Source organism: Mesocricetus auratus, unplaced genomic scaffold (assembly GCF_017639785.1).
Source record: "Mesocricetus auratus isolate SY011 unplaced genomic scaffold, BCM_Maur_2.0 Super-Scaffold_4256, whole genome shotgun sequence".
Lineage (NCBI taxonomy): Eukaryota > Metazoa > Chordata > Mammalia > Rodentia > Cricetidae > Mesocricetus > Mesocricetus auratus.
The window spans coordinates 130,020,193-130,046,350 of record NW_024429182.1 but is presented as its reverse complement, the minus strand read 5'-3'; the positions used below and the strand labels follow the sequence as shown (position 1 = coordinate 130,046,350).

The 26,158-nt window shown below is 46.0% G+C and overlaps 1 protein-coding gene across 4 annotated transcripts; it reads left to right on the top strand.

Annotated features, from left to right (window-relative positions):
- Positions 1-80: 80 nt before the first annotated feature.
- On the top strand, positions 81-25,596 carry Lins1 (lines homolog 1). Of its 4 annotated transcripts, XM_040730639.1 has the most exons (9): positions 81-411; positions 15,269-15,569; positions 16,965-17,479; positions 17,565-17,654; positions 19,121-19,262; positions 20,021-20,608; positions 22,015-22,186; positions 24,310-24,631; positions 24,668-25,596. In XM_040730639.1, exons 3-9 carry the CDS (start codon positions 17,069-17,071, stop codon positions 25,499-25,501), a joined length of 2,559 nt encoding a protein of 852 aa, XP_040586573.1. In that variant the 5' UTR covers positions 81-411; positions 15,269-15,569; positions 16,965-17,068; the 3' UTR covers positions 25,502-25,596. The 4 variants fall into 4 exon arrangements, with proteins under 4 accessions (XP_040586573.1, XP_012979362.2, XP_012979361.2 ...); XM_013123908.3 differs by having other exon boundaries at positions 81-348; positions 24,310-25,596; XM_013123907.3 differs by having other exon boundaries at positions 24,310-25,596.
- Positions 25,597-26,158: the final 562 nt, after the last annotated feature.

The following is a 26,158-nucleotide window of genomic DNA, read 5'->3' as shown; positions in this document are numbered from 1 at the left end:
CTGGAGACTCGAAGCGGTTGCTAAGAGACACTGTACTACGAATGGGGCTTCTACGCACGCCGAGGGAGGGGCGGGCGAGGCCTTCCGCGGAGTACGGTGGCCCGGAGCGAGCAGCTGCGGACGCGAGTGTCTGGGTGATGGCGGTGCGGCCCCGCTGGCTGGCGGTCAGATAACCCCGAGCCCAGGTTGAGCTGGGCGGCAGGAGCGGCGTGTGAGCGGCGGGTTGAGCGACGGGCGAGGCGACCGGGCCGAGGGCAAGCGAGAAGGGCCCTGACTCGCCGCCGCCCCGCTGCGCTTCTTGGAAACGAGCGGCGGGTCCTTGGTGCATCTGTCGGTCTCTGAGACCCGGTGAGCTTCCAGGCGGCGGACGCCTTGCCCAGCCTGCGAGAGAGCACGCTCTTTGGGATCGCGGTGAGGGCTCAAGGGCTTTCCTGCGAGGTTAGGGATCCTCGCGGTTTCCTGTGGCTGAAACGAGGCGGGGTGGGGGTGGAATTCAGTGTGGACACATTGATAGGTGATTAAATGCGTTTATTCGTTTAGTTAAGTGTTTACTGGCTTGATACTGCTCTAGTTGTTGGGGGAGACTTTGTGAGCATTCTCTTGCTTTTGTCGTACGAAGAAAAGATGAAACCACAGAATGATTAGAAAAACAGAAAACAAAGTAATGGAATCCGGTTTGACTAGGATGTGATGGGCTCTTTTAGATTGGTAGGAGAGATCTCCCAGAGAATGACATTTGCGCGACATGAATGACAAAAAGCTAGCTCAACAAAGATCTGTGGGAAGACCTTTGCAGGTAGAGTTAATCAGAAGCACAAAGCCTTTAGTACTGGAATAATTTTTGCTATTTAGACGCACGGAAGAAAAGCCTGTGGCCTAAGCAGAGTAAAGGGGCGGAAGGGAAATGAGACAAGGTTTGGGCAGCTGCTGATTTTGCAGGACTTTATAGGTTATGCCAGAAGGATTATAGTCTCCATGTTTTGTTTTGCAGCGATCAGTCAGTAGTGAAAACTGATATGGGGGAACTGGATTACTGCAGATGTTGTAGCTTATTGAGATATTTTGTTACAGGTGGGAGTCAAAGTGTTCTTTTCTTCTAGGCTGTCACTCATTTATTCGAAAGTATTCTTTTGGTGTCTTCCACAGGAGTAACCTCTTGTGTGGGCAAACGAGGTTCACCCATTCCCAGGAAAGGTCATAGTCAGGGATAGGGAGTGGGAAAAGGACCAGCACTGAAAACATCTGAGGACAATACATACTGTGGTTTTGACAGAGAGCCTTGGGCCAGGCTGTCTAGTCCTGCCTTGATTATATACAATGTTTCTAGGGACTAGTTAGATTCTCGGTTAAAAGATGATAGTAGATGGGAGACTGCCGAATATAATTTCATCAGAAAGGGGCTTACTGAAAGCCCGAGTATTTTTCAAATGTGTAGTCTACAAATTACTTTGTGGGCACAGAAGTAAAGAGGCACAAATAGGCAGGTCTTAAAGGCCCTGCTAGGCCATGTGTTTTGGGAGTTTGGGACATTTTCCTAAGAAAAATAGATTTTCAGGCTGTGGATGGTGAGCCAAGATAAAACCACTTAGGAGTGAGTCCATTGTCTGTAAAGGGCAGAAGTGGTTCACTGAGGCAGTGGCAGTGAGGAGGGGGGATGGGGTGGAGGGTTCCAAAATGCAAGGCTTCTAGCCTCCATAAGTACCTGAGTGGACTCCATACACTCAGCTGAGGAGGAGTACAGGAAAATGTGCATTTGAAGGGCATGGAATGAGTTGAGTTTATGCTCAGAGTACCTGTGGGATCTCCACGTGGAGTTTTGCAGGAGGCATATGGGTGCTTACACACAGACTCGATGTTAGTATTCAACGAAAGCCAAACTCAACATTTTGAACTGTAAATTTTTCTTGGAGTAATGATATACAGTCAGATAGCTTCTTAAGATGCCGGGCAGTGGTAGCTAGCCATGACTCCCAGGCAGCTGCACAATCACCAGGGGGAATCAGCCAATGCTCTAAGAGTGTACAATGTTTCCAGTATTTATTGCTTATTGTGTTTTTATATCCCCTTATATCTATATAAGATACAGCAGGCTTTGCTTTTATCTCCTATACACATACAGCTATGGTTTCTCTCTTGTGGTACAGCACTTAATAAAGGACATGGGAGATTCAGTACTTCGTTATGAAATGGGTTGTATTAGATGAAATTTGCCCATCTGTAAGCTAATGTGCATGCTCCAGACATGGTCAGGAAATTAGGTTATAAGTGGGGATTTCTGCTTATGATGTGTTTATTGGATTGTAGCCTCATGGAAAGTATCTGTACACAGCCCAGAAAGGAGCGAGCCCCTAACTTGTAGACGTAAAATTGAAGACATAAAAGTCCGTGCATGGAATTATTCTAAGAGGGGGATAGGGAGGGCTGAGCTCTGGGAGGTCCTGACTGTGAGAGACCAGGTATGGAAGAGGATCCAGAGAGGGAGAATGAGCTCCACCATGGACTGCCTTGCAAGAAGTCAGTGTCCTTTTAGAAAAGGTGGGCTTTTTTTCTTTTAATGGAAAACTGACAGTTGTTACTTATGTGAGCATAGGCCTGTCTTCCCTTTAGAGGAACTGTGCCTTTGGCAGGAGGCATACTGATAAAATTTTAAATGGAAAGCATGTATGAAGATTACATGCATGTAAGAGTAGTAGAGGGCTTTGTTTTAAAGGGTACGTCCAGGCATGAGGAGGCATGAGGGCATATGACCAATGTGGGCTAATGATTAAGTTACTGTTTCCCTTAATGAGCCCCACAGGTTTCTTTCCCTCCTTCAATGGAAAGCTTCTCAGAAAATACAAGTTCTCTAAACATCCTTAAATTCATTTATTTGTTCATTGTATGTGTGTGGGGTATACATGTACCACTCACTGTGTTCCGTGTGGAGGATACACTGGTTCTACACTATGTGGGTTCCAAGGATCAAACTCAGGTCATCAGGCTTGGCTGCAAGCTCCTTTACCCACTGAACCACTTTGCCAGCCTAGGAGGACATCTTTAATGGCTTTACTGAAATTAGAAATTGTACTGTTTTGTTTCAGTAAGACCCAGGTTGTCACTTCTGGCTATTAATGTAGACCAAACGTATGTAACCACTTACTCACAGAAATATGTGCTGTTGTGCAAGCAGATTCAGAATTCCAACAACAAACAAAAAACCCCAGCAACAATGACACTATTTTGGAGGATTCCACATATTTTCCAAAGCCTTTTAATCCTCATTTTATCCTTGGTGCTCCCTGAAGTCTCTGTTTAAAATGGATGCCTGACCTATAATTAGAAACCAGTTATATCAAAGACTAATCAATGGTATGTTTTGATTTTTTTCACTCTACAGTGATTTACTGTAAAAACAAAGGATTGTCCTAGACAGTTTGGAGACCAGAACACCTTGCCTTTAGTCTAACTCCTTTACCTTTCAATGCATTTAAAGCACTAGCATACTCACCAATTGGCCTAGGCAAAATCTGTACTTTCTGCCTAAAGTAATTATAACTGAAGTAATTCCCCTTAAGACCCTGCATGAGGTCTGCAGTGCTCTTAGGGTTATGGGATTTGAGAATTACAAAAAACAGTCTAGACTAGGGCTTTTAAGATTTTCTTGCAATGGCTTACCATTATTTTATGATAACGTGAAAGAAATCTGTTAGAGGCCTTTGCTTTTGCACTAATCCCAGCTGACCAGCCAGACCAAACCTGAATAGTCATTTGTGCTAAGTATAGGTAATCATACTGAAATTTGAAATAGGCTAGTTTTGTTTTTGTTTTTTGTTTTTGTTTTTTTAATGACAAAAATAAAAAGTTCACAAGGGCTGTACAGCAGGGACTCATTGGAACCCACTGTACTTGAGCCAGCTTGGAATGATGTCATTCCTAGAAAGAAAGTGACTCAGAAGTGAGCATCTTTTTAATATTCTGTTTTTGTTTGTCTGCCTATGGAGCACAACTCCACTGTCCAGCTCGATAGAATGTCTTCTTTATGTGATGTCTGGAGTTTGGTTCAGAGATAGAGTACTCACCTAGCATGTGCCAGGCATTGGGCTTAACCCTGAGCTTTACAGGAAAAAAGAAAAAGGAAGAAAGAGAACAGTCATTAAATGAGATGTTGCCTAATTAGTGAATCACTGACTAAAAAAAGAAAATGTTAGATCTTTACATTTGTTAAGGTTTTATTTTTAACAGTGCAGGTGTACTTTACAAGTTAGTTTTTAGGACATTTGCTAAGTATAGAATCAGGCAGTTTCAAACTCCATCAAGAAGGAATCCATGTGTAGAGTAGGGAGAAGACACATCATAGAGTGCAGAGCCGTCAGCTCCGGCCAGATGCTGCTGCTGGAGAGACAGGAAGGCCTGGCAGCACCTTTGTGAGGGTCACTGCGCCCTCCACATGGCCAGCTCAGTCATCTTCCAGTTAAAAATCCCACATCTAAGTTGCAACAGCTTTTCAAATGATGTAGAGATAGCAAGAGGAACACCAGATAGCCAGAATTACACAAGGTGTGCTATTGGAGAACCCAAAATTCTTTATTGACTTCGGCTATCAGGTTTGCTAATTTGTAAATTATAAATCTTTGTCTCAAAAGCAGTTTTGGCTGCATAGCTTTGGAGCTCAGAGAGGCTGGAGGTTGCTTTTTCTTTGGTTGACTTTTGTTGCAGTGTTGGGGGTCAAACCCAGGGACTCACACCTGCTAGACAGCTGCTGTGTCACTGAGCTACACCCCAGCCTTAGACTGCAGAATACTATTATTTATATTAGAAGTATTTAGAAAATTTGTTTAAATGACAAAAGGTTAAGTGTTGCGAGATGAAAAAATATTAGTTCTGTATACAAAAAGTTAATTTAAATTAGTCAACTCCATATATATTCCCAGTTAGACATCTATACAATTCTATTTATTTGAGGATAAGGACAGTGTTTGCATGCAAACACAATACAAATATTCTGACAAAATTCAGACTATAAATATTTTCAAATTTTAAAGTAGTAAATATATTTCAACAACAACAAAAAATCCCTGATTTGATTTCATGATTTTATCTTACCATGGCATGGTTAGTTATTAATTTTAAGAAATACCTTTTTATATTTGTTTAGTTTGCATGTGTGTATGTATGCATATGAAGCTCAGAGGACAACTTTCAGTAGTTGGTTCTCACCTTCTGTGGTAGGGCCCAGGGATGGGACTCAGGTGTCAGCCAGCCTTCATCCACTAAACCATCTTGCCAGCCTTTTTTTCTTTTTAATACAAGAGATATTGATACTATAACACATTGGCTTATTAATAGTAAGACATTTATATTTATAGTATCAGTGTGGGCAAAATATTTTAATGTTCATTATTTACTGTGTTTTAAACCTTCAGGATCCTGTCAACAGTATACAATAACTGCATATATTTAAGTTTTATTTAAAAACGTAAGAACTAATGATTGGTCTATCTAGTTCCTAGTAGTAAGCCCTATCTTATTTTTTAGTGTAAGTGATATTCTTGTACAGGGTCATGTTAGGCCCAGTTCTTAAATACTACTACCAAATAGCATGCAGCAAAGGCAGACAGCCCTCCTGGGCGCACTTGGACCTCAGGGATGCGGAAGCCACTCCTTTGGGGTGTTTTTTTACTTTGGTGGGAAGTAGGTAGGTAAGGTTTCAGTATAGCACTGTTTCTTCTCTGATATATTTGTTTCTGTTTTGTGGGAATGAGTGTCTGCGTGTATGCCTGTGCACCACATGTATTCTGGTGCTGAGGAGGCCTGAGAAGGGTGTCAGATCCTCTGGAACTGGAACTACAGAGGGCTGTGAGCCACTGAGCCTCTGTGTGGGTGCTGGGAACTGAACTCAGGTCCTCTGCAAGGACAGCAAGTCCTCTTAACCACCAAGCCATCTCTCTAACCTGGATTGTTATATGGCTTTTAATAAGAGGAAACATTTTTGTTTCTTCATCACTCACAGTTGTCAGAAGATACTACTCTTAAGAGTCGTGCAGTCCAGCGGGGGTGGGGGTGAGGAGGATGTGTGAGGGACACAATGCTCCTTAGTAGGTGACACATTTTGATGCAGGCACGGTTGAGAAGCCTCTACTCCCTTAGTACGTTACCAGTAAAATGCTTTTCCTGTTTCTCTAGTCCATTGAGTTGCTTTAAAATCTTGTTTCTGCGATTGTTCTGACCCCCACCTGTCTTTACTTCTCAAAGCCAGTTTAGACAAGGTTACATATATATTCTTAGATTTGTTTTTAAGTGAAGACTTCACTGGGGCAGCACATCTATGGGGCAGCCAAGTCAGGCACATTGTTCTTCCTGTAAACTGTTGGCTAGAGTAGGCAGGCAGTCCCAGGATGTCCTTCACCAGATAAGCCACACGTCTACTGTACTGAGCTCCCAATTCCTGCTGAGCAAAACCTGGGCTGTTGTTTCTTGGTCCTGAAAAACCTCACCCTAGCTTAATGATGGGCTTTCTGTGCAGTCCCAGGAACTAACCAGATTTGTTTGACTACTCCAGTGTAATCTTTCAGGTAGGTGGCCTACAGAGGCCAGTTCGTTGGTGTGTGTGTGTGTGTGTGTGTGTGTGTGTGTGTGTTTATTCATGTGCTTGTGTGTAGATGGAGGTCACAGGACAACCTTGGGTGTCAGAAACACCTTCACCTCATTTGAGTCAAGATCCTTCATTGGCTTGGAGCTCACAATTAGGCTGGCTGGTCAGTGTGCCTCAAAGATCCTTCTGTCTCCCCAGTGCTGGGATTAAAAATGCACACCAACACCCCTAGCCTTCTCCTCAAGTGCACACAGTGCTCTTAGGACCCAAGTTCAGTTCCTCACCCACATTAGATGCTTTACCTGTAACGCCAACTCCATAAGAGCTGATGTCCTCTTTTGGCCTCGTAGGCTCCTGAACACATGTGACATACAGATTTGTGTGTGTGTGTGTGTGTGTGTGTGTGTGTGTGTGTGTGTGCGCGTGCGTGTGTGTGTGTGTGTGTCTGTCTGTCTGTCTGTCTGTCTAGTGTTTGGTTTATTCATAAAAAGCATAATAAAAAAACTAATGGGTCCTATATATAAAGCAATCTGATTTTTTGCTTTCAATCGTTAAATACTCAAAAAATTCTTAAATAATGACTCATTGGTGGAAGTCCCAACCCCAAATGTAGCAACTATGATTTGGTTGGTCTCTAGAATCTGGGGCTTGGAAATTTTTGTTAATGATGTACTCTGTCTTCCATGTATGACCACTGCTCTGTAAACCATGTCTAGCCTCTAAAGCAGTTGGTAGTAGAGAAAAATGGTAGCCTATGATCTGGGTGGTGGTAGGCACCATTCTGGATGGGACTATGTAGGGACCCAGTGATTATGAATAGAACCCCAACAGACCAGATGTCACCCAGTGATGTCCTTGTAACCATAGCTGTACCTGGCAGAAAGGGGCAGGGATGAGTAGAGAAGACACATTGTAGATGCTGGTCTCACTGGTCCAACCAACAGGATTTGAAATGAGGGACACTTAACAGGACACTTCCATCCCATATGAAAAAGAGCAGGGAGTCTTTCCCGTGAAAGATTGATTTTGGAAGGACTGCTTAATCATGAGTAGCTAAGAGTAGAAAACTGCCACTTTTAATATTAATAAGATGTTCCATTTTTAGAAAATGCTTAGCACAGTGTGATATGAAGCCAGGGAACTCAGCTTTCTCATCGGTAAAATTAAATAAATTGAGCAGAAAATTTTAGCACCATCTTTGATCCAGTGCTTGAACCTTCTCAGATCCACAGAGTCAGAATCTGAGGCAGAGGGGTGGGCATGATGCCCATGTTGTAACGAGCCTTCTGGGGAACTTGGACACTAGAATGAGAGAATGTTGTCTAGATCATAGTCAAGATTCTTCTGGTACTAAAATGAGAGGCGGTAGTAGTGGTGGTTCTGGAGCAGCTAGAACCCAGGAAAGCTCACACATACTAGACATATGCCCCACCATGAGGCTAGCTATACTGTATCCCAGATCAAAACTGTTCTGATGCCCTAGGCCTGTGGCACATTGGAAAAAGTTAGCCTTTGGAGAATTGCAGTGACAGAGCAATACAGGAAAGAGCAGTTTTGTATTAAATTCTGCCATCCCTCTGACTCCAGCTCCTAAGAACAAAATTGGTTCAAGCCTCTCCCATAGCGATGGAAAATCTGGCATCTATACCACCTCTGAGCTCTCATCAGTCAAGCTGAAGGCTCCTTTCCACAGTGGACTTACAGTAAAGGAACAGAATCAAAAGAAACTGTTGGTCCTTCTGGTCACAGAGCCCTGTGGACTTCTGTTGTTGAGATGACGCCCCCCCCCACACACACACACTTCTGAGCAAGAGAGAAACAGTCCCCTTTTCAGTGTCCTGCAGTTCCAGTTATGGGCAAGGTGGTAGGCATGTGAATTTTGACAGTTTTGAATGATGTGTCCTGCTTGGCAGCCGTTGACAGCCTAGTTGTGGTCCTTGTGAGTCAGGAGAGAAAGTTTTAATGAACTTGAGCTTTAGCATACAGGATGGGACCACACTGGGAAGGTAGCTAGGGCTACCCCAGCATAGGTGTGCTCTGTGACTGTGTTCGTGTACTGGGCCTGTTGCTTGTCTCACTTCTTGGTCCTTGAAGCCTCCCCCTAATTGGTAAATATCTTAAGGGCTATATCAAGTAAAGTAGGTCAAGGGAATTGGAGTCTGTCTAGTTCCTGAGGTGTTGTCTGCTATCTAAGGAAGCTTGACTGATGAAATGGGCTTTGAGAATGCCAAGGCCTTTGGGACTCTGTCCATCCAGCTCAGTCTGTGTCCTCACGACCAATCAGGAATGAAGCAAAGCTGAGTTCTCAGTGGGCCTGTTTTACTTCTTCAATTTGATATAATTAATAGGTTTCCTCATGGCCTTTTTCATCTCTCTTCTTAACCGTGGGCACAGGTAATTATGACTCCCTCTTCTAGAGTCTTATCTGGGTAAGCTCACCCAGGGTTTGTTTGGGAACTGCATCTTCACCTGGAGGGGCATCCAAGTGTGTTAGTTTGGTTTCTATAGCTGTGATAATCATCATGACCAAAAGCATCTTGGGGAGGAAAGGGTTTATTTCAGACTTTATACCTGGCAGTTTGTCTTGAACAGAAATTGGGACAGGAGCCTCGAGGTAGGAATTGAATCACAGGTCACAAAGGAATGTGCTCCCTAGCTTGATTCCCATGGGCAGCTAAACTGCTTTCTTCTACCCTCCAGGATCACCTTCCCAGGATGGCATCACCCACACTGGGCTGGGCCCTCCCACGTCAGTCATTAATCCAGATAGACTTGCCTACAGGCCTTCTTTATAGAGGCATTTTCCCAGCTGACTCTAGTTTGTGTTGAGTTGACAGAAAAATCTAAGCAGTGCAAAAGGGTTACAGGCATGAGCCTCATTGACCCATTTCTTGGCGAGTAACCAAATTCCTCACATATAGGAGTGTGATAGTTTGAATGTATTTGGCCCCCATAAGTTCATAGAGAGTGGCAGTATTGGGAGGTGTGGCCTTCTTGAAGAAAATGTGTCACTGTGGCTGCAGGCTTTGAGGTCGCTTTTGCTTAAGCTTCACTCAGTGTCACAGCCTCTTCCTGTTGCCTGGTCAAGATGTAGCCAGCACCTTGTCTGCCTGCACGGCCACCATACTCCCTGCCATGAAGATAATGGGCTGAACCTCTGAAACTGTAAGCTAGCCACCCCAGTTATATTTTTCCCTTATAAGAGCTGCTGTTGTCATGGTGTCTCTTCACAGCAATAGAACCCTAACGAAGACAAGGAGACAGTTTTTATACACAGGAAATTCTTTAATGAAGTGGAGGGGTAGCCGGGCATTGGTGGCGCACGCCTTTAATCCCAGCACTTGGGAGGCAGAGGCAGGCGGATCTCTGTGAGTTCGAGGCCAGCCTGGTCTACAAGAGCAAGTGCCAGGACAGCCTCCAAAGCCACAGAAGAAACCCTGTCTCGAAAAACCAAAAAAATAAAAAAAATAAAAAAATAAATAAAATGAAGTGGAGGGGTCAATCTCTGTGTGGGTGGAGTGGGCCACGGGAAAGGACACATGGACTCTGATGATTTCCAGTTCTGCTGGCCACCTCAAAGAAGGACACTGGGCCTGTTCTGTCCAGTGGGAGCTGTTTGTTCCCTAAAGGTATCCCCAGATAGGTGTGTGAGAGGAGCCCGTTAGGGCCTCGGGATGCGGGGAGAGCTATTGAGAAGGTGGGTGTGGGCAGGGAGGTCAGTAGAAAGGCGGGGCAACCCCTGTCCTCCTAAGGAACCCGAGAGCCTGGCCAGACGCCCACAGCGGGTTTCTCATAGACTTGGAGCTGGAGAAGGGACAGCATGGCGTGTCTGTGGTGAACGTGAAATCACTTCCACAGTTTGGAAGAGAGCAGAGCAAACTGGAGACCAGTACTACGGTTGAGGGTACCTATTAGGGGCCATGCCTCTTTGTCTCGGGGCCAAGCCATGACACAAAGGAATGCTGATGTTTTCAGAATCTGGGAATCATTTTTTTCTCCAGGTTTTTTCAAATGTTCCTCACCCCCACTCCCGAGGGTGAGTCTGGGGGGAACTGTCTCATGATTGGGGAGATCAGTTCCCCACCCTAACAGACACCCTTCCAAGGGAAAAGGGCCCTAGGTTGAAGTCACTTGATGTGCATTTTCAAAAAGGAATAGCTCGCCCTCATAAAGGACTTCCTGAGAAGATGTCCACAAGGACATGAGGTGCAGATGTCAGAGAGGGCATTTCACTTACTAAAAGTACATCTTGGCACTGGAACCCGCAGTTAAAAGGTCAGAGACACTGGGTACAGCGTCCAGGTTCTGCAGTCTGGTGTCACAGAACATCCTCAGATGAACTGAGTCAGTCAGAAAGCAAGGAAAGTAACTATAGGGCTCAAGTGTTTACCACAGTGTATATAGATCCACCCCAGAGAGCTGCCATGGCCTGCTGCACTGAGCACTGAGACAGAAGTGAGGAGAGGCAGGAGACAGTCCTTTCTTCCTTACAGACTAAGCACATGGCCCCTCTCTCCCACCCTTCAGATCCCCCAGAGTTGTCCTTCGTTGGGGACTGTCAGCTAGCTCCCATGGGAGGAGAGGCGTCTGTTGCAAGGTGTAAGACAGCTCTGGCACCTTACTACTGCAGGGCTGTGGAGTATGAGACAAGGAAGGCCTTTGTTCCACAAGGGACTGGTCCCAGCCGGGAATCAACCTGTCCTCATTCTTCCGTGGAATTGTTGAAGGATCATAAGGCAGAGGGAAAACTCCCACGGGAACTCTAGACCCTCACCCCCAGGGACAGAAGTGACCATGCCCTGGGGCATGGAAACCTGGTCCTCCTGGGGAGCTGTCCCAAGGAGAGGCTGCCAGTTGTCTCCCAGCCCCATTGCAGCTTGCTGAGCGAGGGTCATGAGGGACAGAAGTAGGTAGCTGGTGTACCCCGGAGTCCAGGCTGACAAATGTGATGTGGTAAAAAGAATTCACCAGTCCATGTCAGGGTAGAAAACCTTCCCAGGGAGCAGTGGGCAGGGCCAGGACTGAACTCTCTGCCTCTAGATGGGGGAGTGTGGTGTGCAAATGGTTCCGATTGGTTGATGTTCACTGGGCTGGGCCTGCTTCATTTTGATAGCCATTCCTATGTGCCGCTCAGCCTGTTTGTTCCCCACAGTTTATGATGTCTCCGTGGGGACAGAATGGGAGGGAACCCTGAAGACAGCCTTTGCTTGGAGGGTTGCAGCTTCTGCGTTGAGTGTCATAGACAACTATGTAGCTGCTTGGGCTGCGATTAAAGTTGAGCCATTGTTGACTTAAGCCAAGGCTTAATCCTGAATCTCTGGCAAACTCTAGGAAATTTGTAAAAAGAAAGTCAGTGTTTTGCTTTTAATAATGTTGGCCATGGAAGTAGAAATAGCGGCAGTTTTGATAATTCTGAAATTAAGTGATGAGAAACCACATTTTCTAGGGAAGGCTTCAAAGTTCTATCTATGCACTAAAATTTTGGGGGATATTTTGTTTTGGTTTGGTTTTTTTTGTTTTTGTTTTTGTTTTTTTGCGTCAGGTCTCATGTAGCCCAGGCTGACCTCAAACTCACTGTATACCAAAGATGATCTTTCTGTTATTGTTATTACTAATAAAGTATTTATTTAGAGACCAGATCTGGCTGACCTTGAGCAACTTATCTTTTATGTTCATTTGATGATGTGTGCACACTCACACATGCGGAGATGGATCGGAGGAAACTTGTGGAAGTTGGTTCTTTCCCTCCAGGTGGGCTCCAGGGATGGGACTCTGGCCACTGGGCTTATGGCAAGTGCCTTGACTAGCTGAGCCATCGTACTGTCACTCAGGGATGTTCCTGAACTCCTCTTCCTCTCGTGTCTGTGTGTCCCACAAACCCCAAGTGTGGGGATTACAAACATGAACCACCACACTCAGCTTTTAGGTTTGTTTATTTTTGAGGTAGGATCTCACTATGTAACTCAGGCTGATCTGAAACTTACTATGTAGACAGACCAAGTTAGCCTTGAACTTAAAGAGACTGTCCTGCTTCTGCCTCCCAAATGCCAGAATTAAAAGCATGCACCACTGTGCCTGGGCTAGCATCTAGAAATATTTTAAGAAAATATTTTAAGTGTACTTTCAGATACTGTTCTTGTTGGCATTTCAGGCTGGATCGGGATGGGTCAGATATTTTGGCACTTGGAAGCCACAGAATACTGAGTGTTACACAGCTCAGATGGAAAGGTATCCTGGATCTTGGGAGCCAAGGACCACCACAGGTTGCAGTAAGTGTAGCAGCTTACAGCCCTGCCTCAGGGAAAGGCTTCCCCAGTGTATTAGCTCTGCTCTGGCAGGAGAGGGTCTTCCAGCTGGGGATGTTCGCCCAGTGTAGCAGTTTTGCTCCTCCAGTAGGAGGTTTCTCGGCGAAGTTGCTGCAGTTCAGCTCTGCTCCTGCAGAGTGGGAGTCTGCCAAGGGAAGATGTCCCCATGCCCCCCCCCTCCCGGCAAAAGTGTTACAGCCCTGCTCACTCTGCTCGTCTGCTTGCTCTGCTCTGCCAGGGTCATCTCTGCTCTGTTGCCGCAAAAGATCTTCACCCAAAGCTTATTGAAGGGGTTTATTGGAAGGAAGAATCCAGGAGAGTGGCTTCCGGCAGAGGACAGCCAGGTAGCGCAAACAGTCACAAGCTGAACAGACCCAGGATTTATATAGGGCTTCCAGGGTGGGGATTGGTCAGATTTCAGTGCTGAGCTCAGATTGGCTAGAGCTCTGCTCGAGGATTGGTTAGTTTTCTGCACAGGATTAGGGTCAGATTTGGCTCTGGTTTCAGGGCCAAAGTGTTTCTTTCTCTGGTCCTTTTTAGCCTTTTGGCTCCAATTTTAGGGCTAGGGTGCATTTCTTTCACTGACTCTGATTCCAGAGACAAAGTGTGTTCTTTTCGCACTGGTTTCAAGGTCAGGGTACATTTCTTTGGTTCTGGTTGCAGGGCCAAAGTGTGTTTCTTTGGCTCTGTTCAGGGTATGTTTCTTTGACTGGCCCCTTTTCCCTACAGTTCTGTTCCGGTTTTTGGTGTAGAGGTTTTAAGAATCAGAATCTTAGTATAAACTAGGCATGGTGACATAAATTTATAACCCCAGCATTCAGGGGGTTTAGACTAGAAAACCATAAATTCAAGGACATCCTGGTCTACAAAAAGCTAATGTGATTTTAATAACATTTAATGGATGTGAACTGTGTGTGTGTGTGTGTGTGTGTGTGTGGAATGGAAAGACTATAACACTTTACAAAATTGGGAAGGGGGTCTCTGTTTGTTTGTTTTAAGGTTGATAGCTGGCAAGCATTCTGCCACTGAGTTGTGTCTCTAATTGCACCATCTTACTAACTCAGCCTCCTGAGTAGCTGGGATTAGAGGGGTGTGCTGTCTTACCTGGCTAAAATTACTGCCATCTCTTGTAATACACTTCTTTTACTCTAAGGCCATTGTAGAATCACAAGCAGTTTGAGGAAAACACAGTTAGACACTATGTAGCCTTTTCCTGATTTCCCCCAGCATCTTGCTCAACACAGCCCAGGATCTTGATCAACACAGTCTTGCCAGGATCTTGACACAGCCCACCAGCCTCCTTCAGATTTCCCACTTCACCTACATGCATTTATTTGTACTTGTGCTTAGTTTTGTGTGATTGTGTCATATATAGGTTAATCTGTATCCTATCCATCTGTTAGCACTGGCACGCCTGTTATCCTTCGTAGCCCCGCCTACTAAGGAGGTGGGGCCCTCAGCCAGGGGCTGACTTCCATCAGTATTTCCTTGCCTGTTTGCTTTTCGGGAACAGAACTCATGTGCAGCCCCTGAGATTGCCTTTTTCCTTTGAGGGCCAGTAGGGCTGCTTATTGCTGATGGTGAGAAGTAGCTCGTGCTGTGGCTGAGCCACTTTGTTTAACCACACACCCAGTAGAGGACATCTTGTACCAGGTTTTGTGGATGGTGTTATTTCTCTGGCACGAATGCCAGCGTCACAGTTGCTGGGTCATCTGGTGACTAGATGTGCAACTTTTTAAGAAACTGCCAGATTAATTGACAGTGGGATCTAGTTTCTGCACATCTTTGTCAGCATTTGGTGTCTCTGAGTGTTACTGCAGCTATTCTGAGAGTGGTATTCTTTATAGTTATTTTTGTTGTTCTTTCATGGTTTTGTTTGTTTCCTGTTGTGGTAAAAGATTAGTCACTTGCCAACGGTAGCTGAGTAGAGAGGACACTTAAAAATGACAGCGCTGGGTTATATAGGGCTCTGCTTTTTTGGAAACACTACCTTACCTCGGATGACATTTTTGTATAATTACTGATCTAAATGCAGTTGGGAGAGTCTTCTCAATGCCAAAGTTTTTCATCTGCTTCATGAACACTTTCAGTGACCGAGGTAAGAGTTCAGGAAAATAGCAATGGGTGACAACCCTGATGGCCTGAAAGGAGGCATTGGTGCTCACTGCTGTCCTCCAGGGGGGCTTCTCCAATGCTTCCTGGAGCTTCTTGCTTAGAGACAATCCTCTTTCCTGGTCAGCTTGCAACCATGGTTTTTAAATATGCAGATCAAGCCTCTTTGAGACCTTCGTGGGATTCCCCAGGTTTGTCCTCCACATTAGAATCAGTCAGCATCTACCTAACTCTTCTCTTCTGCATCACAATTGACTTGTTTTTCTGTTCCGTCCTCCAGAGCCCAGCACAGGTGAGTCCATGAGGGGATTCCTGCGTGACTGATGTGGACACAAGAAGCAAATGACTACAGAGGACAGACAGTGCCCTTCACAGTGATCTTCAGGCACTCCCCCAGCGAGGCAGCAAACCCCAGCTCTATATGCATGATTAGGCAACACCCTGGAGGCCAAGGGCAGCAGCCTCCATGCAAGTGAGACCTTTCTGTGCCTTGTAACAGCTACGAAGTCAGCTAACTGCTGTGGCCTCCTTTCTGTACCTAGACTGCTTTGTTCCTCTTGCTTCTGCAGATTCCAGGACAGGTGAGCACGAGCGAATTTCTGATCTCCATTTGCAGGGGAGGTGAGACTGCGAGGGTCTGGTTCTGGACGTCTAGGAACACCAATGTCAGTTTCTTTGAGTCAGTCCTCAGTTGTCAGAATCGTCTGATTGCATCTCAGCTGTAGAGTTATTTCAAAGCATCCCCATGTACAGAGGGCCCCATACTAGACAGCAGCTGTGACCACATTGTAACAGGCGTGGTCTCTGAATGGTGCATCTCTTTCCAGGCCAACAGGGCATTTCAGTTTGCCGTGACTCAACCCCTGAGCAATCATGTGAGGGACACAGTATGACCAGTTGATTCCCTAGTCTGCATTTTCAGATTTTCCTTTCCTTTAATACAGCATTTTTCTGGGGTGGAGCAGTGGATTTTCTGTAGTAGGTTTCAGTTTTCAACATGCCACTGATAAGCCTCTCCACCGATGCAGCAATCCAAATCAGACCACATCAAACCGAATTTGAAAAAGCCCACGTTTAATGGATGCAATGCTCCCAGATGGCCTTCCAGCTTCCCAGAGAGGAGACTTGGTCTGAGGTGTGGTTACTCTTAACCCTCAACACCAGATAACAAGAGATTTAGTCTGAGGCGCAGTTATCAAATGTTTGAGAAATTAAGGAAGAAGGTCTGTTGGTTTGGGTATGTAAGAATTTGAAGAATAAACTTGGGGTTCTCCTGATTCTGTCCTGTGCTTCTATCTTTTCCTTATTATTTTTACCTGCCCTTTCTCAATCCACATTTCCCCTCTCAGGTACAAACCAGGCAAGTTGGCTAGATCCAACTGAAGCCCCACAAAGTCAGTTACTACAGTCTGGTTCCACTTTCAGCAGTCCTAAGACTGAGAAATCAGGTAGTCACCTAGAACTGTTGAAAGAAAGCTGGCGTTTTTCCTCTGAGCTGGTGATGCCAGCCCATGATCCCAGAGACTTGCTTGTCTAAGGCAGGAAGATCACAAGTTCAAGGTCTCCCCGAGCTTCAGAGTGAGGTTAGGGTGAGCCTGCTACTGTAGGTGGCTTACAGAGACTCCATCTCAAAACGGAAAATAAAAGGCAGGGCTGGAGATGAAGCTCAGAGGTGGAGTGCTTGTGTAGCACGCACGCCCAAGACCTGGGGTTCAGTTCTCAGTAAGATGCAAACACACAGACACACACACAAGACAAGCAAAGGCAAAGCAACACTACAAATAGTTTTATGCTCTTATATTTGCATATAAGACATACATTTCAACATTGTAATTTTAAAATATTATTGCTATTTTTATTTGAAGAGTCCCATATCTAACATTATCTTTAATTTGAGGCTTACTAAGTGAACACAGTTTTCTTTCACTTGTAATACAGCTTTAACACTCAACTATAAATTTCTTTTTCTATTTCAGGCTTCACTGAGGGAACATCTTAGAGAGTCATTGTATTTCTAAGCCTTCAATATTTACACCTTGGGGCTGTTGATCCTCTTACCGGATACATTTTGGAAATCAAAATGGAAGGTGTCGAAGAAATTTTGGACAAATTATACAAGAAAGTACTTCTTGGAGGCACCCTTGAAGGTGACGTCCATGGTTACATCTTTTATCTCAACCCAAACCTCTCAGAACAAGCTGACCGTACAACCCCCTCTTTAGCTCTGTCTAATGTCAATGGTGCAGTTGGTGGGGTGCCAGGCCAGCATGGGCCATCCTCCGGTGAGCCGATCGCCCTTCCTGAAGCGTGGGGGTGTGCGAAGAGTCCCTTTGAGATAAGCAGGGCCCGGGAGGTGACACTCCTTCAGTTAACAGTGATGGATGTGGTGCTGAGCCGAGTGCTGTCTGCCGAAACGGAGGCCCACGCAAAGGAGGGGTACAGAAAGCTGACTGAAGGCCTTTTGCAGTCGGCTGGAGTCGATTCCACACTGGTGAGCCACTCTCTAAGTAACTGAAGTAATAAGTCCAGGTTTCTTAGGCTTCAGAGGTGTGATGACTATGTCTGTTTTGGCGCAGATCCGGATGCTCCAGAATTCCGACAAGCTGTTGTCTCACATGGCTGCGAAGTGCCTCTCCTCGCTCCTCTACTTCCAGCTGAAGGCGAAGGTGGGTAAATCAGAGCATAGTCATTTCTCTTACAGTTCTAAAGTTGCTCACTGGCATTGACTTTCCTCCTTCAGATAGCTGAATTAATAAGATATCTACACCCACGACAATGTGTAAATCCAAAAACATGAGAATAAAATAAGGCCCTACCTCAAAAAAAGAGGAGGGAAGCCAGTGAGCAGAATCCCTGGTTCCGGCCTCTGGCACCTGGTGCATTCACACACGTGTATTGTACAGGGGCCTGCAAACGCACACACATCCGGCACCTGGTGCATTCACACACGTGTATTGTACAGGGGCCTGCAAACGCACACACATCCGGCACCTGGTGCGTTCACACACGTGTATTGTATAGGGGCCTGCAAACGCACACACATCCGGCACCTGGTGCATTCACACACGTGTATTGTACAGGGGCCTGCAAACGCACACACATCCGGCACCTGGTGCATTCACACACGTGTATTGTACAGGGGCCTGCAAACGTACACACATCCGGCACCTGGTGCATTCACACACGTGTATTGTACAGGGGCCTGCAAACGCACACACATCCGGCACCTGGTGCATTCACACACGTGTATTGTACAGGGGCCTGCAAACGCACACACATCCGGCACCTGGTGCATTCACACACGTGTATTGTACAGGGGCCTGCAAACGCACACACATCCGGCACCTGGTGCATTCACACACGTGTATTGTACAGGGGCCTGCAAACGCACACACATCCGGCACCTGGTGCATTCACACACGTGTATTGTACAGGGGCCTGCAAACGCACACACATCCGGCACCTGGTGCATTCACACACGTGTATTGTACAGGGGCCTGCAAACGCACACACATCCGGCACCTGGTGCATTCACACACGTGTATTGTACAGGGGCCTGCAAACGCACACACATCCGGCACCTGGTGCGTTCACACACGTGTATTGTACAGGGGCCTGCAAACGCACACACATCCGGCACCTGGTGCGTTCACACACGTGTATTGTACAGGGGCCTGCAAACGTACACACATCCGGCACCTGGTGCATTCACACACGTGTATTGTACAGGGGCCTGCAAACGCACACACATCCGGCACCTGGTGCATTCACACACGTGTATTGTACAGGGGCCTGCAAACGCACACACATCCGGCACCTGGTGCATTCACACACGTGTATTGTACAGGGGCCTGCAAACGCACACATATCCGGCACCTGGTGCATTCACACACGTGTATTGTACAGGGGCCTGCAAATGCACACATATCCGGCACCTGGTGCATTCACACACGTGTATTGTACAGGGGCTTGCAAATGCACACATATCCAACATCTACTGACTCTGTGCTCCAATTATTGCTTGTTTTGGAAGTAACACTTTGAATAATTTTGTGGCATTGTGTTGTGTAATAAGTAATTTTTAATTATAAACAAAATAACTATAACTACTCTTTTGTTTTCTCATTTGTAGATGACATTGAGTAATCCCTGGATCACTTTTTGCCAAAAGCATCTCTCTGAATCCTGTGAGAGTAGAGAAGCAGTGCACTGCCTCTGGATTCTTACAGTTGTCATAAAAGAAATCTTTCAAGATACACATTGCCAACAAGCAGGTAGAGATGACACTGTCCATAAATGATCATCACCCTCTAGGAGCATTGTATTTATAGTGAGAATGAAAAATAAAATGTATGTTATTCCTCATCTCTCTTGAAGTATGGAAAAATGCAAGAATCTCTCTCTGATTTTTTTTTTATCAGATATAACCTTGGTGTGTGTGGTTACATATTTGGGGTGTGTGTGTGTGTGTGTGTGTGTGTGTGTGTACACGTGTACACGCGTATGCATGTAGAGGCCAGAAGTCAATGCTGGGCATCTTCCTCAAGTACTTTCCACCTTATTTGGTGAGATAAGAGCTCTCCTCACTGAACCGAGAGCTCATCAGCTGGGCTAGGCTGACCAGCCAGTGAGCTCCATTGCCTCCTCCCCAACTCGGGATTACAGATGTGTGCCCCTTTGTGTGGCTTCTACCTGCATGCTGGGGTCCTAAGGACCTCATGCTAAGGCAGTCAGCACATTACCAAATGAGCCACCTCCCCATCACTGAAGATTACCTTTGTAGAAAGAAATTAAACTTAATCATTAATATCTCTTGTGTAGTCTGATATTGTCCATATTTATAAAGCAAATGCTAACTTTAAGTAATTAGCTTTTAATGTGTGTACCCTCATTTTGTTTTATTCGTAGTAACTGTTCTTAAACCTATTTTTTATCTTACAAAGTGATATATATACAAACAGAACTGTAAAATTTTGTTTTAAGAGGGCTTTTTTCTTCCTGTTTCTTATAACTGCTGTTTTTGTAATTACAGAAATGCTAAAGCCGCTCTTGGCTCCTTTTGACATTACTTTTGAAGTATTCTACAATTCCTTATTTTCTCAGCATTTTGGAAACTTCCAGAATCCCTCTAATGTAGTCAACAGCCTGGTGTGCTTCCTGGAGCTGCTTGAACTCCTCACAGCCTCCAGAATCCACCTGAAACTGCACTTTAAGAGCCAAAGGATGCTATTTTTGAAACCCTGTGCTCTAGATATCCTTGCCTGGCCTATTCCAGCTTTTGTGAAAAGGAAATTGGTGATAGTCGTCAAAAAGTGCCTTCTAGGTAAAATGGGGGAAGACCTCTGCCGCGGACCTGTGCCCGCCCTGATGTCGCCAGACCATCTTCTGGACGGTGACGTGCTAGCCTTAGCTGACGCTCTTCTGCATGCCGTGCGCCTGGGGTTGTGGAAGGACTTGTCTGTGCCTGGAAAGCCTTCCCGCTTTGGAGGGGATGAAATTCAACCTGGATGCCGACCCAGGTCTGGCCCTGATCACGTGACTCTGAGAGCAGCAAGCTTAATTACCGTGAAATCCTTAGAAATCAAGTTCCAGAACTGTACCTCAGCAGCCGAAATGAGAGGTGATTCTCCAGATTCGTTATTCAAAGCACCATGAATTCATTGCTCACTTAAGAAAAGCGACTCGTGATTAGTGAGTAGTAAGGCTAGTGCCCTTTCATTAATCTAGTTATAGTTTCCTGATTAAATTTAGCAAATTTTTTTCAGAGGGAGGGGGCTGTGAGGGACTGGAATTTTAAGAAGCTTATCAGCTTCTTAAATTGTATTCTTGTACAATTAAAATACATAGGATAAATACGAAAATAGTTGCTTTTGAGTCACTACCAAGCAAATAGAAGTCAGTTCATATCTAATTATAATATTCATAAAAGCAGTATGACTACCTATGTTCATTTCTGATAGTTATAAGTTTCCTTGAGACTAGTACTGGAAGTTCTAATTGTAACACATGACTTGAAGGTGACAACTGCAGGGTCAGAGTGCCCGAAAGCGGTTTCAGTGTGGGTGTTGTAGAGGGTATGTCTTCCTTTCACTAGGGGAGAGCCAATAGTGGCTGTCTCCAGCAAGCTGCCTGTGGTTCCAAGGAGAGTGCAACTCCTCAGCAGTGACCAGGCACTCATCTGGCTATCATTTTTAATGTTCTCATTAGCACAATTACAGTTTATAACACTAGGTGGCATCTGTTACATAATTCAGAGGTTTGAGTTGCAGTTAAACCCAAACCTTCTCTGGGGTTTTGCAGTACTTTCTTTTAGGTCTTTAACAAGCAAAAGGAAGATTTTTGTGTTGTTTTGAAGCCACTTCTTTTTATGGCTTAGCAGTCCATAGTTAACAGAAAGCCATGGTCGTCTGTAAAGGGAAACCTTCCTGCCAGCCTGGTTCCAGAGCCGCATCAGTCCCAAATAAACACACAAGATGCTGTATTAATTATGAAGCTGTTGGCCTTGCTTGTTTCTTACTGGCTAGCTCTGACTTAAGTATCTATCCCATAATTGTTAATCTAAGTATTTCTCTTAATGGAGAAGTTTCCGGGCTTCCTACCCCATGGCGTTACATCTTGACTCCCTGTGTTTCTCCTACCCAGAGTCCTCCTAGTCCCACCTCTCTTGGTACCCTATTGGCCAACAGTGCTTTATTGACATAATCATAGGACTTCCCCATCAGTCGTCAGTGAAGAGATGGTTGTTGTCTACTCAATTCACATGCTCTCATCATGAAATCACGGATTTATTCCTTAGATAGGCTGTGACTAGTCTTCTGGCTGGTGGACTCCCTGACTACACTTTAAGTGAGTGCCCTCCATGGGTCGCCTTTGCGGTCCTCAGGTCTTCATCTGTGAACCAGCTAATCCTGACTCTAGGACCTGAGAGCATGGGTTACCATAATGCACTTACAAGGTTGCATACAGACAAGATATTGTTTGTGTTCATAAACATTACCTGCACTCTGAAATTTCTCTTGTTCGAAGTTGACTTGCAGAAGTTCATGTCCGAGTTACTGACCTTCTTGAAGCCTCACCTCCGGCCCTCTCTGCAATTGCACAACCCGTGTGAATGGCTGTCCAGGGTCTTCATAGAGCAGGACGATGACATGCTGGAGGCTGCCAAAGCCTCCCTGAGCATCTATCTCCAGCTCATCAGGTTTGTGTGTCCCGAGTCCTTGGACTGCCCACAAGCCAGACAGTCAGGAGACACGCGTGTCAGCAAACGTGTTTCCACCGGTTGCATCATTTCTTTTCTGCTAGGGTGGAACTGTCTTGCACTTTCCTCCCATCTTAACTCTGCCTCACATGAAAATGGATGCTATTTGCATATCCTGATACACCGTTTGGCTGAGCCAACCAGGGATAGTAAAGCGAGGTCGGAACCCTGGGTTCCGTGTGTTGCCTATGGGGTCAAGGTACCTTCTCTGAGCCGCAGCTGATGGTTAAGAACCATCTTTCTAAAAAACTCCAAGCTTCTAGATGGCGACCTTTGCCTTTGTCAAAGCCAATACGAATGGAAATAACCAGCAGAGCCTGTCTGAACTCGCACCTCCAGACACACACATTCGGGCAGCCCTCTCTGGAGGGACATCCCCAGGACACTGCTGCCCCAGACACACACATTCAGGCCGTCCTCTCTGGAGGGACATCCCCAGGACACTGCTGCCCCAGACACACACATTCAGGCCGTCCTCTCTGGAGGGACATCCCCAGGACACTGCTGCCCCAGACACACACATTCGGACCGCCCTCTCTGGAGGGACATCCCCAGGACACTGCTGCCCCAGACACACACATTCGGACCGCTCTCTCTGGAGGGACATCCCCAGGACACTGCTGCCCCAGTCCTGTTGCTGCTCTGTACTTGCAGCAGGGTCTGGGTTTTGCTTCTGAAGCTGGCAGCCGATGACACTCTCCGTTATTTCTGCTCTGCCTTATTAAAACCCTCAAGTACTTGCTCCATTTCCCTCTCCCTTGGCCTGGGAGAAGGGCTTCTCACTAACGATTGGTGATGCAGCCTTGTGCTTACTACATTAGGACCCAGCTGACAATGACTGCTTTCCATGTATGAGTGTTTGGGGCCAGTTTTCAAAAGGTTCTACTCATGGAACAGAATTCCTGCATGTAATTTGAGTTAGGCTCAAAAATAGTGAAGTACTGATTTAGAGTAAATATTCAAGGGTGTATGTTGATTTCACTCAGTACTGCCTTCTTATGCCTCATCTGCTTTATGTGATCTCTCTGCCTTCACTTCAGTTCACTGTGTTCAGAGAGGTAGGTTTCATGCCATGGGGACCTAAAAAAACGCCATCCTGTTAAGGTTTTCTTGTTTGTAAATGACAGAAGCCAAGACAAAGTAGTTTAAGCAAGAATAGAATTTTTTGAGGCCTGGTTAGAGAGTTTTTTTGGTTTTTGGTTTTTGTTTTGTTTTGTTTTGCTTTTCTAGATAGGATTTCTCTATGTAGCCCTGGCTGCCCTGCAGCTCGCTCTGTAGACCAGGCTAGACACAAAGTCACAGAGATCCACCTGCCTCTGTCTCCCAAGTGCTGGGGTTAAAGGCGTGCGCCACCACCACCTGGCCAGTTGAGAGTTTTGAGGGCATCAAATTGGCATCAGATATAGGTGTGTGTGTGTCTTTGTCTTTATCTTTCTGTGTATGTATATTTGTATCTGCGTGTTTGTCTTTCTGTGTTTGTGTGATTGTGTGTGTGTGTCTTTCTGTGTGTGTGTGTGTGTGTGTGTGTCTTTCTGTGTGTATGTCTGTGTGTGTGTGTGTGTGTGTGTCTTTCTGTGTTTGAATGTCTATGTGTGACTGTCTGTGTTTCTTTCTGTGTATCTGTGTGTATTCAAATCATGTCAGTCATTATTTCCCCTGTCTCTGACCTCACAGCCTGATTCATCCTCAGGCCTGCCCACCCAGCAGCTTCATTCTTGGTTTTTATCAATCTTACCATCATAATTTTTCTTAGCCATAGAGATACCTTAGGGGAGATAGGATTAACTCGCTTGGATTATGAGGCCACGTTCTGATTATTCAGTTGGGGCACATGTCTACCCTGATGTGGCGGTCTTGAGCTTTACCTTAAACATGGAATAAGTTGCCCTCAAGAAGAGGGGCTTCTGATGTTGAAGAAAGGACAGACTTTTGTGCAGACAAAAACTGAAAGTTAGTGGTGAGCAGATTTGTTTTGATTTCCTTTTAAAGTAACATGTCAAGTGAGTGTGGGAAGGTGTTTGTAAAGCCCGCCATCCTGAGCTCTCCCTTATCTGTGTTTTCAGAGGACAGGACGACACTTCTGGAAGCCTGACCCAAGAAAATGAAGCATGGATCCACTACACGCATAGAAACGGCTGTAATCCACACTGTATTTTCTTATTCTTATTAAAGAACATAGTGTTCGATTCTACAGTTCTTCTTGACTTCTTGATTTCCTCCGAAACCTGTTTCCTTGAATATTTTGTTAAATATTTAAAGTTACTGCAGAGGGACTGGGGCCACTTTCTGGCCATCTGCAAGTTCTTTGAAGCAGCCAAATTACGGTGTGGAGTAATTACTCATGGTGCTATGGCCCCCTCACTTGTCCAAGACGGAAGAGTCAGGCACACAGCACCGCGTGCCCTGGCTTCTCCTGTGGTCCACACAGCACCGCGTGCCCTGGCTTCTGTTGGTGGCACAGCCCCGCGTGCCCTGGCTTCTCCTGTGATCCACACAGCCCCACGTGCCCTGGCTTCTCCTGTGATCCACACAGCCCCACGTGCCCTGGCTTCTCCTGTTGGCGGCACAGCCCCGCGTGCCCTGGCTTCTCCTGTGGTCCACACAGCACCGCGTGCCCTGGCTTCTCCTGTTGGCGGCACAGCCCCACGTGCCCTGGCTTCTCCTGTGGTCCACACAGCACCGCGTGCCCTGGCTTCTGTTGGTAGCACAGCACCGCGTGCCCTGGCTTTCCCTGTTGGCCACAGAAATGCTTGCCTACAGGCCTCCCGGGCTTCCAGTGCCTCCTCTGAACCCCAGAGCCAGGTGCTGATGCCCAATCAAGCTCACACAGTGCCAGCTCATGGCCTACCTTCCCAGACTCCGCTGAGTCTGGTAGATTATGAGAGCTCCGAAGATTCTGGTGAGGAAGCCACAAATCAGCATTTAGCAAACTGCAAACAGACATCTTCACGTCGAGAAAGGAGCAGGGAAACTCAAGACCTGCCTAGGACAAGTCGCAATCAAAAAGAACGTAGCCGGGAGCCTCAGCGGAGGCCTCTGCTTCCCCGACAGTCCGGCCCTCCCTTCTGTGCTCCTGGAGAAGTTGCTCCCAGTGGGGCTGTCTGGGAAGTGGGACTGTTTCTTAGAACAGTGAAATGCCTCAAGGAGCTACAGGGCGCTATTGAGCGCTTGCAGGAGAAAAACCTCTTTCCTTATAACCCAGCCGCACTTCTGAAGTTGTTGAAAGGGGTGGGGGCGAAGTGTGGTAAAGTGTGAGTATTGGGTGACATGGAAGCATCTGTCCACGGGGTTTGTTTTTGTCTATGTAAATTGCATATCTGAGATAAATAAAAAGGAACCAAAACTGCAAATATGGTTTTCTGAGTCTTTGCTTTCCAGAGCAACCTGAAAAACGTCCATTCTGTGACAGGTCACCTGAGGGAGCTGGGCAACAACTGAAAGTCTACACAGAGATAGCCATGACAGATGACTGCATTTTTCATCATCCAAAACAAGGGAGATGTGTCGTCTTAGCTCTGGAGGCCAGAAACCAACAACCAAGGTGTCAGCAGGGCTGGATGTCTTCCCTGCTGCCCCTGCTGGTCACCACAGTACTGATTATACCTTGCCTGGTAGCTATGTCTCTGTGTTATGTAGCATTGTCCCTGTGTGCATACCTATCCATTCGGTGTCAGAGTCCAGTATGAAACCTTTACACCTGCAAAGACTTATATTCCAATAAGGCCACATTCACGGGTTCCAGATGGACATGAATTTGGGGGAGACACTAGCCCAGTTCAGTTTTATTTCTCTGAAGTATTTACATATAGTAATGTGTAAGAAAAACTTTCTGAGTCAGGGTCTCTGTGGGTATCCCAAGCTGGCCCTGAACTTGCTATGTAGCCCAGAGTGACCCTGAGCTAGCCCTCCTAC